This window comes from Hippoglossus hippoglossus, chromosome 15, assembly GCF_009819705.1.
Source record: "Hippoglossus hippoglossus isolate fHipHip1 chromosome 15, fHipHip1.pri, whole genome shotgun sequence".
Classification (NCBI taxonomy): domain Eukaryota; kingdom Metazoa; phylum Chordata; class Actinopteri; order Pleuronectiformes; family Pleuronectidae; genus Hippoglossus; species Hippoglossus hippoglossus.
In genome coordinates, this window is record NC_047165.1 from 24,560,573 (window position 1) to 24,573,905 (window position 13,333).

At 40.8% G+C, this 13,333-nt stretch overlaps 2 protein-coding genes across 3 annotated transcripts in view; one reads left to right on the top strand and one right to left on the bottom strand.

Moving 5' to 3' along the window:
• The window catches only part of vps8 (VPS8 subunit of CORVET complex), a 50,486-nt gene extending 37,478 nt beyond the window's left edge, over positions 1–13,008 (bottom strand). For both annotated transcript variants that reach the window (XM_034609437.1, XM_034609436.1), the window contains exons 1-6: positions 12,848–13,008; positions 7,807–7,875; positions 6,269–6,399; positions 5,384–5,480; positions 5,079–5,111; positions 4,518–4,572 (exon numbers count right to left, since the gene is read on the bottom strand). In XM_034609437.1, the coding sequence (XP_034465328.1) occupies positions 4,518–4,572; positions 5,079–5,111; positions 5,384–5,480; positions 6,269–6,399; positions 7,807–7,875; positions 12,848–12,919 (457 nt within the window). In that variant the 5' untranslated portion in view covers positions 12,920–13,008. The remainder of the gene's footprint in view (positions 1–4,517; positions 4,573–5,078; positions 5,112–5,383; positions 5,481–6,268; positions 6,400–7,806; positions 7,876–12,847) is intronic.
• Positions 139–1,881, top strand: LOC117775922 (DELTA-sagatoxin-Srs1a-like). Its single transcript, XM_034609502.1, has one exon. It carries the CDS (start codon positions 919–921, stop codon positions 1,300–1,302), a length of 384 nt encoding a protein of 127 aa, XP_034465393.1. The 5' UTR covers positions 139–918; the 3' UTR covers positions 1,303–1,881.
• Positions 13,009–13,333: the final 325 nt, after the last annotated feature.

Below are 13,333 nucleotides of genomic sequence, written 5' to 3' on the forward strand. Positions count from 1 at the left end.
ACAGTTGTGTCTTGTCTCTAGGCGTGACTCTTCCCACTGCCACCACTTCACACCTCATCACAATGCCTCATCGCCACTGCACCGTGGAGGTTAACAACAACTCTGGCTCCTACACTCTGGCCAACCCAAGGTGATGTGTTGCTCATTTTCTGACGTACATTTAACCCTGACTTAAGCAGGTCTCTGAGTTGTAGTATTTGGTAGGAAGCATCCCCAAACTTCTTTAATCTGGACTTTTATTTAGTGAGCAGCGACAATTACATGATGCCCCAAAAAAAGTTAAGCTATCATTTTTTGGTTTTGCATGTTTACCTGCTTGTTCAAACTGCATCGTGTTGGGACACCCTGTGACTGTTAAAGTGTGTCTGAATACTCACATACCCTTTTGTACATTAAAGTGCCATTACTGCAACTGTTCTTGAAGTCCAAATAGGTCCATTGTTTGAATCGTGTTCATGTAAGTGGTGAGGAACGTAATTCACGTTCTTTGTTCTGTGTATCTAAATACATTTTTAACCTAAGCTACCGTGAGCAGTTCAGATTTGGTCCAGAGAGAAATGAGTTTCCCAGTTTGGTGTAGAATGTCTTTGGCCTGCACCTCTGCACTGGAAAACCACTGACTGACTTTACTAAGGCTCTTGTAACCAAATGGAATAATATGTTATCACAACATATAAGTGTTGGCTGAAATGTTCAGCTGTCCACATACTTTTGGCCATGCAGTATATTTTAATTGGCATGTGACATTATGCAATAGTTTTGACTGCTTGTGGGTGAACTCACAAACCGTCTCTCATTAACATAAAACTGATGGTTTGACTTGATACAAAAGATTTATGTCGGACCTGTCTGACACTTTGTGTTTCTGTGTTCAGGGTGTTCACTGAGAGCGGCTGCTGTGATGTCCCTCTGCCACCCATGGTGGGTCCCTGCTCCGCTGGCAGCGCATTGTTCAACAAGAGCACCGGCTGTGCAACTGGAGCCGTCGGCGTCTTGACCTACGACCTTTTCAATGCCGATCTGAACGACTACAGCCACGTCATGGCTGTCATGTACTCTGTGCCCTATGACCGGATCCTCTACTCCAACTATTTTGCTGTGGGCATCTTTGAAAGAGGAAATGACTGCGACTACAATCTGTATGATATTATGTATAATGGAGGTGAAAACAACTTTGTAAGAGGAAAAGCTGACGGCTCCTGCATTTCTTATGAGGGCGATTATGTTATTGTCAGTGCCTCCATGTCTGACTCAGGTGAAGCAGTCTTGAGGGTGGATATCAACGATACTGGCATGTACTGAGCTAATAAAAGATCCAACTGTTATAATGTAAACTAAACTATAAACTGACAGTGAGTTTAATAAAATATTCCAAGAACCTCAATCAACTGTGGTGTTCATTAATCAAAACACTTTAAGTATGAGTGTACACTGAATCCTAGTTATTGGATGTGTGATTTTGAAAAGCTGATCCATCAGATCCTGTTCTCTTTGGCATTGTCCATGTATAGATACAATTCACCTGTATGGGAATTTGAGCTAATGCAGATTTAATTTGGCTGATAACACCTCCTAATACAAACAGGTCTAGTTGATGGGGCTGTTTCTTATGGGTTCAAGTCTATAAGATTTGAATTATATCAGTTTACAAATTCAAACAGTTTGTAAGTGAGGAGGTGTGAATAAAATCTGTGAACAAATGATATCAGAGTTTCTTCAGCTGCTTTCGGACATGCACTCAACTCCAGAGATCCTACGCACATTCTCTGGATGGGCAGTAAGTGTGAATGCAAATGTCCAAGTGAGAGCCTCCTGACTTTCTGCGGACTTTCTCTGGCCAGTCCCCTCGTAAATAGTCCGCCGAAAATCCATAGGAGCTATTCTGAGAACACAGCAGGAAATGCTCTGCAGGATTCACCACGAGCGAGTGGGGTGGTTACGGAAGTTTTTGACACAAGTAAGACGCAAAAATTAAAGAAACATCGGAGGGAGAATCTCCTGCTGCCTTGTTCATGTGTGAAAGGAAACCTCTGGAGAAAGTCCAGACCCAATTCTCCAGAAGTCATGTCTGAAAACGGCTTGGGCCTGGCTTTACACCTGAATCTAATTGGACAGCACAACACAAAGTTAAACTGTCCTATTAGAGGGCAGATGGTCCACTGACAGAAAGGTAGAGCAGATTCTGAAGATGGAGGACAGCACGGGCTGTTCTGTCACCATGGAGGGCTTCATTATATTCCATGAAGTTGCTCAGAATAATAGCAAATATATAATGTGCTGTGAATGTAATAGAAGACTCCACAATGTTGTCCTTTTCACTTTTCAGGACCCACAGTGGAGATGATCGTAACTGAATCCCCTGCCCTCTGATCAGGTCACTATCTAAATAAAATTCAGGTTTAAAGATAATCATAAGTACTTTTAACTTCAGGGTCTCATGCAAAGTGTGGGAACTATGAGTGTTGAGTTTTAGAAGCAATCAAATCTGTTTTCAGATGTTCACAAAATCAACTTTTATCAGTGTCTGTGTCACCACATTACTTGTTCTCTCTTTTTTTCCACTAAGACAAATCTTTTCTACACAAGCACAGAGCTGAATTTCTCGTGGTGCTTTATTTTACAGGTTTACAAAGATTCAATAAAAGCTACTAAATTGTTTCTGTGATCATCACTTTACAAGCTTAAAATCTTTTTGACCATAATTTGAGGCCATCATTACTGGACAGTTTGATGCCCCTGGCCACAGAGGGGACTGATCTTTCTATATTCAATGATAATAATAATAAAACTCTATTATGAATCGTATCTTGGGTTTATCAAGCCTAATCCTTAAAACAGATAAAGTAATTGTTGTAAGCTGTGTAAAGATAGACTTAATGTTGGCGTTTCAACTGGTTTCAGTTGGTGTGTTCAACAACCCACTCATTGTTTTACACCCACTCTTGACCTTGTTCTAACATATGGTTTCAAATTTGTTGATGTTTAAATATTTAAACAACATTTAAACATTTAATATTCTTTCAACACAATCCCACACAAAACAGACCACAACTTAAAATCCTATGATATCCTGTTGTTGGACTACAAACCATTAATTAAAAACTCATTTTCTAGATGTCTATCTATTAATGGAAATAATTCCATTTACAGATAACTCAATACTAAGCCCTAATATCACAGAGGAGTCTTTTAAAAACATTAGTTCCACTATGATCTATCATCTTGTCAATAGCACTGCACAAGACTCTATAGAACCTCTAAGGAAGAATCTTGTAAAACGTAAAAAAATGTGCTCCTTGGTATAATTCCAACATGCATGAATTAAAGCAAGACTTAAGAAAACTAGAAAGGTAGTGACGCTCCAATAATTGTGATGAAATTCACTCAGTGCAGGAAAGATTGTCTTAAAATGTTAAAGAGGGCCCTCCACAAAGCAAGAGCTGCCTACTCCTCCACATTAATAGAGGAAAATAAAAAAAAACAACTCCAGGTTTCTTTTCATCACTGTAGTCAGGCTGACAGAGAGTCACAGTTCTATTGAACCCAGTATTCCTACAGCAATGACTTTATGCATTTATTTAATAATACAATTTGAATTATTTGAAACTAAATTCATCATCTCCTGACCATAATCGATGCTAATGTATCTTCAGGCACAGAAATCTCAGAAGCAGCTGAGAATCCTGTTGTACATTTAGACAGCTTCTCTCAGATCAACCTTGATAACTTAACTCCAATTAGCTCATCAACTTGTATTTTAGAACTCATCCCAACAAAGCTACTCAAAGAAATTAGTACTTCACTGAATACAAGCAATCTATCATTATCACCAGGCTAGGTACCACAATCCTTTAAGCTAGCTGTAGTAAACCTCAAAACACCCACTCTGGACTTGGAGGGTTTAGCCAAAAACAAACGGATCTAAACCTGCCCTATCCTTCTAAAACCCTTGAGAAAGTTGTTAGCTATACAGCTGTGGGACTTTCTCCAGAACAATTATGTACATGAAGACTTTCAGCCATGGTTACGACACATTTACTACATGGCCTAGTTTATTCTTCTATGAAGGATTAACGCAGAGTCGACAATTTAACTGATAAGCACGAGTTGGTCTTTATATCAAACAATTAGGACTGAGGGGATCGTGTTGGATTTAGACTAATAATGATTAACAACAATTATGACTGAAATGACTGGAGACACAGAAAAGAGAGATAACATTGGAGGATATGATTGATCTGAATCAAAAGGCACTTCTGTAGTTACATTTCTAGAGAGGTGCATGTCAGGCTATGATGCAGGGTACGCAGCTACATCAGCGTCAATTCAACACAGAAATATAAACTGGCTTTTAGCCATTAAGAGTCTGTAGTCTTGTTCAGCATCTTCATGTAATTTAAAACAACAACCTATGGAAACTTATTTTAATTAGAAATAACCTAACTACACTTTTATTTGTATTGAAAAAAGATTTAAATGGGATGAGTCACTGTGTGCATGTAGGAGAGTCGACTCACCAAAAACCAGAGCCAGACCATGAGACGTCCCCACAGCGATCACACCCGACACTGTCTGAACACAATCAAATACAAAATAATACAATATTCAATAAATAAGACAATATCAAACTTTCTGCCTCCACTTGCACTCACACAATCCAACACTACGAACACAGACCGACAAAGACACACATGTGGCAATATTCTCATTGGGCTGCATTTTTATAAACAATCATATCATGTGTCTACCCTCATATTCTCTTTCTGGCTATTTTAACAGATAAGAAGAAAGTTCTGTGTAAACACGGTATCCCCTTTGACTCAAGTCTTACATTTTGCTTCTTGTATCTCTACAGTATTGTTTGTAGTTGACAGAAACATCAAAACAGCCCCATAGATGGTTACAGCCATCTGAAGAGATATGTATGTCTCTTATGGAGCATGCATAAGGTGTACATGGTCATTAAAGGTCATAGAAAGAGTGACATAATGACATCATGAAATTCCTTTAAACATAATTCCTAAGAATATCACATATCTTTGTTCAGTTGATTTAAAGCTGAATAAACTCATACTCACTATAGCAGTTGGCAGTCCAGCATCCACTTTGTCCTAAATAAAAGATAGACATTTTGTGTTGTTTAAAAACAACAATAAACAAATTAGACCACTGAAACAAAGGTCCAATTCTGATGCCAGTCTTGAAGTACAAACTTCTGTCACAACAAATATTCCCACTCAATTGGAACAAAATCTGCAATGGAATGAGAAAAGGAACACAGACAGACTATCTGATGATCTTCCTAAATAAACACAGATAGGTAAGTGTAAGTGTGTGCGTGTGCGTGTGCGTGTGTGTGTGTGTGTGTGTGTGTTAGTCTCACAGCAGCTGAGACGATTTGTGCAGAGATTCCCTTCAGCAGGCTGTGTCGAAGAACAGACCCATGAACTGTCGCATTTAGATCCACCGTCCTCCTTTTTCTTCACACATGTACACAAGACAGACACACACACACACAGAAAGAAGATATTTTATTACCTTGTGAGACAATGAGATAATGAGATACACAATACACATCCTTAAGTAAGTGTGTTTTTATCATAGGGATACATGCAGCACCAAAGAGAAATGGACCAAGGATAGAACCATTGGGCATGCTTGGGTTAGGAGCTTGGGTTAGGAGCTTGGGTTAGTAGCTTGGGCTAGGAGCTCTGGTTAGTAGCTTGGGCTAGGAGCTCTGGTTAGTAGCTTGGGCTAGGAGCTCTGGTTAGTAGCTTGGGTTAGGAGCTTGGGTTAGGAGCTTGGGTTAGGAGCTCTGGTTAGTAGCTTGGGTTAGGAGCTTGGGTTAGGAGCTTGGGTTAGGAGCTTGGGTTAGGAGCTTGGGTTAGGAGCTCTGGTTAGTAGCTTGGGTTAGGAGCTTGGGTTAGGAGCTTGGGTTAGGAGCTCTGGTTAGTAGCTTGGGTTAGGAGCTTGGGTTAGGAGCTTGGGTTAGGAGCTTGGGTTAGGAGCTTGGGTTAGGAGCTCTGGTTAGTAGCTTGGGTTAGGAGCTTGGGTTAGGATCTTGGGTTAGGAGCTTGGGTTGAGCATTCAGTTATCGTTAAGATTAAGGTGAGAGGAAAGGGAATGCATTACGTAAATGACTTTGTTCGTGTGTGTGTGTGTGTGTGTGTGTGTGTGTGTGTGTGTGTGTGTGTGTGTGTGTGTGTGTGTTTGTGTGTGTGTGTGTGTGTGTGTGTGTGTGTGTGTGAGTGTGAGTGTGTGTGCATGCCGTTTGAGATGTGCAGGGTCTCCACTGTCCGAACTGGCCAGAGAGGATGTGTCACAGGAATGAGCATCCATGTTGTCTGTGCTCAGTGTGCATGTGTCTTCCAACATAAAGGGCTCCTCCTCATCGTCCAGCTGCAGACACACAGGACGACAAAACAAACACACCTCAGCTACAAGGGTAATGTCAGTTTATTGAATTTGGCTTAGTTTTCAAAATAACAAAAAACACAAACTGACTCTAAAGTGATGTGAGGGTGGGCTGATGAGGGAACATGACAACAGTTGTGGGATATTCTCTTACTGTGTGAAATTATTTCAACATAGACTGTCGATAAGAATGGATGTAGATTCCAGGTGCAGAAAGTGAAGCCAATGCAGACGTGCCTGCCATGTATTCTATAAAATGACCAGCAGAGGGCGACTCCACTGGTTGTTTCTATAGAAGTCAATGAGAAAATTACTCTACTTCTCACTTGATTTATAACATCAGTTAGCATTTTTCACATGTTCTTCATGGTCTAAACCTTTAGTGTCAAGTTTGGTTCAATACAGCTTGATCTAAATTGTTTTTATTGTGGTTCCATTTGGAGTCAAATAGACCATAAAGCAAGGTATGCATTGGGGCGTGGAAGTGTGATTGACAGCTGGCACGGTCCAATGGATGCTGGTGGCAGGTGGGCATGCAATGTCCTCAAGTTCTGAATTAGGCTCCACCTAATATGGTTTCAAAAAATAAGATAGCGCTGCACAAAATGCCAAACCGAGGCTTCAAAACAGAAGCTCACAAATCAGTGAATGGCGTCATTGTGGGTTGAAACTTGAATGTAACTGAAGATAGGACTTGACCATTTTTGACCGTCTTGACTTCCACCGTCCCACTTATTTGACATTGCAGACAACAGCATCGGTTAACATTATTTTTAGACCCTCAGTACATACTACATTGGCATACATGCTCTGAGCAGCAGGTCGACCGATTTACTCCTACATATCATCCCCCTCCTCTCTCACATACATTTTCCTTTTCTCTCTGTTGGTCTCTCTCCTCTCTCTCAACCACTGTCCCTCTTCTCTCCCCTCATTAACACCCAACAATCCTCTCTTTCCCATTTTTCTCCGCTCACCCCAACCGGTCAAGGCGGATGGCTGCCCACATTGAGTGTTAGAGGTTTCTTCCAGTTAATGAGAGAGTTTTTCTCTCCACAGTCACCAAAGTGCTTTTTCATTGTGGGAAATGTTGGGCTTCTCTGCAATTTTTTAAGGTTTCGACCTTAGTGCCTTGAGATAATGTTTATAATGATTTGGCGCGATACAAATAAAATAAAATGTTTAATTGAATTGAATTTCCCTCTCTGAAAGGGCACAAAGGCCCACATACAAAATCAACAGAATGTGGATCGAAAACATTTTCTGTGTGTACAGTTTAGACTGAAGAAAAGAAGTGAATCAGCTAATCAAACCTGATTAATTTGACTTTGTAACTAAAGTGTAGTTATTCTGTTGACAGTGTGTGATGCAGTACAATCACATGTACTTGACCTCATTAAGGATGCTCTCCAGTGTGGGAGGTGTGTCCACTTGGGGAATGTCAAACTCCTTATCATCGATCTGAGAACAGAAGTAAAATGAAAACAGAAGTTAGAAAGCTGTATTTGTTACTCTGTTGTATTTGAAGTCCCTTAGTCTGTCCTGATGAGGATGTGTTTTAACACCAGCTCATCACCACTATGCACATGCTCCTGAAGTGATTACCCAGTCAACACTGACTCAAGACTTCCAACCGAAATCCAAACAATGACTTGTTACCAACCACTGGTATTTCTAACCCTAACCCTGTTAAGCTCTGAGGTTAAGATTCTTTGGTGAAGCTGACATTTTAAAAATTAATTAAAAACATACCTGTTAAACAGGGAAAGATTTTGCACATGTTGGTTGCACTTTTCTAATTATTTACCAAAACTCTTGTCATAATCTTCTCCCCTTTCCCCAGGAGAATATATTCAGGAACACAGAAACCCTCTGTTCAGCACCTGGTATTATCTTCTGTCTCGAGTGGTCCAATCACAAGAGGACAGAACATAACCTCCTGGGATTAGGAAGTGTCTCCAAAGTGTCTCCATGTGTGATCTGATCACCTGAGACAAACATTAACACCTGGTCTGAAAAGGACCATAGTATGTGTCTGTATTTTCCTGGGTGTTGGCATAAAGAAGGCCAATAAAACAAAAATGTCTCATCTGAAAGTCATCACCCTGCCTCTCAACTGTTGTAAGTAAGTACTCAAGTCCTTGAAATGCTGTTGTAATACTAACATAACTTAATGAGTATGAGCAAAGCAGAGTCAAACAGGTAAAAACCCTCATGTCTGTGATCCAGGTTTGGTCTAATGGTTTCCTCCTGGCAGGTTGGTCTTCTTATCTGCAGAGCAGAGTCACATGGACACTGTGTGAACAAGTAAACAGTCCCTTACCTCACAATGACCAGGAAACCAAGGTAACTGTTAACAACAAAGATGGCCACAGCTGTAGCTTCAAAAATTAGACTAACTGTCCTCACTGACAACATGGAGACTAAATGTATTCAGTTCTAAAATTAACAAATGACTAAAGTTTGATTGACACTAAAATTATTTTTTGTCAAAAGACTAAAACTATATCAGAATCAAATCAAGTGACAAAGTTAACACTGACTAGGGTACTAGTCTTTGATCCAAAATTATATAGACTATATTTAAAGATGATCAGCAATTATCAATGACTGTATATAAAGACAATCAGTGAATATATACAGACGATCATTGACTATATATATATATATATATATATATATAAAGACGATCAGTGACTGTATATATAAAGATGATCAGTGACTATATAACGACAATCAGTGAATATATAAAGACAATCAGTGACTATATATATAAAGATGATCAGTGACTATATAAGACAATTAATGACTGTATATAGAGATGATCAGTGACTGTTTATAAACGTGGAGGACATGTCTCCATTTCCTACCACTGTATAGAAATTAAGCTAAGATTTCTCAGATGGGCGCTGCCATCACCTGCTGTGCAGGAGTGACCCTGGAGTGAAGCTGCATTATTGAGGTACAGCCCATACACACACCTGACCGGTCAAAAGTAAATTTCAATTCAAAAATATTTTTTCTGATTTTATTCATCTGATTTTATTCTCTTTGCACATAAGAGATGATGGTTGAGATTACATATAGGCTATTATAGCCTGGGAAGGTAATACAAAATGCATGTTTCACACAAACTTTAAATTTGCTTCTAGTGCTGACTTCAGTCTTCATATCGTCTTGATCTATTTTCAAAAAATGTCTAGTGAGAAGAGGAACTTAAAATATACTCGAGCTGTCTCATTTAAAAAAAACTAAATTATGAATGACTGTAGTCAGCTACAGGTGAAGCTGATAGTGAATTTAAGAGCCCCCTCTGCTGGGCCACAAGGAAAACTACTTCAAACCATGTTTTGTGCATAAAGACTGTAAACCATCCATCCATACATTATCTATACCGTTTATTCTTTAAAGGGGTCGTAGGGAGGGTTGGAGTCAATTCCAGCTGACATTGGGCAAGAGGTGGTATACAATCAATTTAGGGATATGGTAAACTTAGAGTGTCCAATAACCTCGTCTTTAGACTAGAAAGGGAGAGACATGCAAACTCCACACAGAAAGGCCCTGACCAAACCAAGATTTGAACCAGGAACCTTCTTGCTGTGAGGCACCAGTGTAACATTGTGCAGGCCTCCCACCATACAAACACACAGATATGTATCCATCCATTCAGTGATGGCCTTGGCCTCCAGGTTGCTCCATGATGGTGAGCCTAGGACACTGAGTTGCATTGGGCTCTTCAGCCCCAGTAAACCTGCTTTCAGGTTGGTCTACTTTAGTCTTGTAGCTGTTTATAATGAGACTTGAAATAAAAAGTGGTGAGTGTCAGAATCTTCCCTGTTCAATTCAATTTGAAAAAAGACATTTTAAGAATGACCATTTTTACCATCTCATACACCTGAATGTGTTAGATAACTGAGAAAATACCAGGAGAACTTCACAACAATAAAAGATCAACTAGCATTAGCCAACAACTATCTATAACAACATAACACGTGAATTAATCTTATTCATGAAATAAATATAGAATGGTAAATGGTCTGTAATATATAGCACTTTCCTAGTCTTATCAACCACTCAATATGGTACACATTACAAGTCTCATTCACTCATTCACACACACTCATGCATACATCATTCACACACTGCAGGACAGCCATCTGGGCCATTCAGGGTTTGACTCCAACCCTTTAGTGTCTTGCTCAAGGACACTTGGGCATGCAGACTAGAGGAGCCGGTGATTGAACCACAGACCTGCTCTACCTCCTCAGCCACAGCCGCCAAAAGTTGCTTTGTCATTCACACAACTCTGTTGCACAAACAGATCATACAGTGGCTGAACTGATCAGAGGAAAGAAAAGCACTACAGCAGCTCAGTACATCAATCAATCAATCAAATTTTATTTGTATAGCCCATATTCACAAATCCCAATTTGTCTCATAGGGCTTTAACAGGGTGTGACATCCTCTGCCCTTAACCCTCAACAAGAGTAAGGAAAAACTACTAAAAAACCCTTTTAACAGGGTAAAAAGAAGGTAGAAACCTCAGAGAGAGCCACATGTGAGGGATCCCTCTCCCAGGACGGACAGAAGTGCAATAGATGTCAAGTGTAAAGGTGAACATCATCAAGATAAAGGTTTTAGCACCATTGATAAGGGTAAACATTTTGAAGCATAACTGAAGGTCAATGAATTGATGGATTATTGTCAGTAATGGTCGAGTATCTGAGGAGAAATACTATATATCAAGCAGTGTTGTTGTAATCATAGTCTATGGTCAGCAGCCACCACGATCAGGATCCACCATCAAGATCGGATGCCACTATAGTCCACTGTCATTGTACATCTGTTACTTGGTTGTAGGAAAAAGCATCCATCCATCCAATAAATATAACACTTGGTGGGGTACATCCTGGACAGGTCCTCAGTCTGTCACAGGGCCGACATCTTATACCCAACACACATTGCAGCACAACTGTCTTTGCTAGTTTCAGACCAACAGTCGTAATTTTCCCATCCTGCCCCCACATTGTTTGAATAGAAAATGGAATTCCATCTGAGCACCCATATGTATGTTGGTCTTAAAATGAGTTGTGATCAGGCAAATTGTTGCTTCATTGCTATCTGAGGCTTTGGAAAGAGATTGATCAACCAAAACATGGTCTGAAGTCAGTGGTGCAGGATTTCACTGTTAATTTAAGGCTCAAGAAAGACATGCACCTACATAGTGCTTGTTACACACAGATGACCCAAACATACCCATGATTAGTTAAGAGGCTAAGTAGAAACCTTCTGAACCATGCACCTGGTGCAGCAACCTTTTTTGTCAACCATTAAACTGACCAAAGTGGATTTGGACAAGACTTAAATGCATTTGTGCTTTAGAGCAAAAGCATAGATTTAAGAAATAGAGCCCTGAGACGTGAAAAACCATTCACACTCGTGTAGAAACAGCTGCAGCCATTGTTTCTTTTATTATGAGACAGGAGAATGGATCATTTCACTGTCATCCAGTTAAGGCTGCTGATGTCACCAAACTCCGTGGTGAGATACTGCTTCGCTGGACATTGCCATTGTAACTTGCTTGTAACAATGCTACTCGCCTTATGCAAGGCCATGTTGAATTGACTTCGGCTGCTGGTTTTAGGGGGATCTAAATGGTCAGTAGTTAGGCTGTTGACAGGATTTAAGCTGATCCTCTGAACGCAACATGCTCTGGAGCAGGTTAGAGGCCAGCATAAAGTTACCATGGTGACCCTGAAAACCCAGAGTTAACCTGAAGCTACCTTGATAAACACAAACCCTGCTCCGTAGTACAGGCCCCAGGTCTGATCAGGTGACACAAGTGACCAGCGGTGGTGGACGGTGGAGCACAGAGGCTTATGGGAAATGCTGTCCTGTTTAATGCTTCAGCTTAAATCACAGTGTTGACGAACCATATCACCACATGTCTGACTAACCAAGAGCAACTGGATGCGTTTCCAGCTTTTTGCTAAAGGAGTAGGAACTGATGGAGCCTGAACGCACCACAGACTTGCACCATGACGCCTCAACTTTACATTCAATGATTGTGAAAAAGAGTCACGGGAAAAGAAACACTCACAGAGTAACTGACAATGTGAGACAACATCTGCCATTTAAATAAATACCGCTATGAGCTGCATGTAAACACTTCGTCACGTGACAGTGTTGATCCACGATATGATTCAGTAAAAACAAACTCCTCCTCACACTGAGGAGTCACGGTGCTACCTGCTCACATGCAAATAACACAGATATAACAACACAGTGAAACAACGCTCCCACAAGAAGCACACACTGTGGGCAGATCACATCTCAGGAGCAGCAGGAGCACAGGGACCACCTCCCTGCCTCCCTCAGCTCTGCACACATGAGGAGGAGGAGAAGGAGGAGAAGAAGGAGAAGAGTCTCTCACCGTGTCCACCTCCATCAGGTTGAGCTGGGAGGAGGCAGACAGCAGGCTGCGGGCGTCCGGGGACTCCGACATCTCTGGGTGTACACGGACTGAAGCTCAGATCTGCCCTGTGTCTGTCACTCTGCGGCTCTTCTGACAGGAAACACAGTGGACGTTCTTCTTCTGCTCATGTTTCCTTAGCGGTTGGCAAACAACTCACTGGTGCATTACCGCCACCCTCTGCCCTGGAGTGAGGATCTGAGTGGGTCTACTCTTGGGACGGGTGTAAACAAGAATGAATACTCCATAGGGCAGCAAGATATGTCCAAAAGTACATTTTGAGGGTGAATGGGGATCATGGATAGTGGTTGAGGTGGTGATTACAACTACATTGCTTAGATATGAATTATTACCTCCTCACATATTCTACCATTACTGAAGAAAACCTCTATCATTACCTGGCTGTGTCATTACCGCTACCTTCATCTCTGTTGGATGCTTTTTTAT

Bases quoted from the DNA above. Each gene is read 5' to 3' on its own strand.
- LOC117775922 (XM_034609502.1), top strand. From the start codon at position 919: ATGGTGGGTCCCTGCTCCGCTGGCAGCGCATTGTTCAACAAGAGCACC.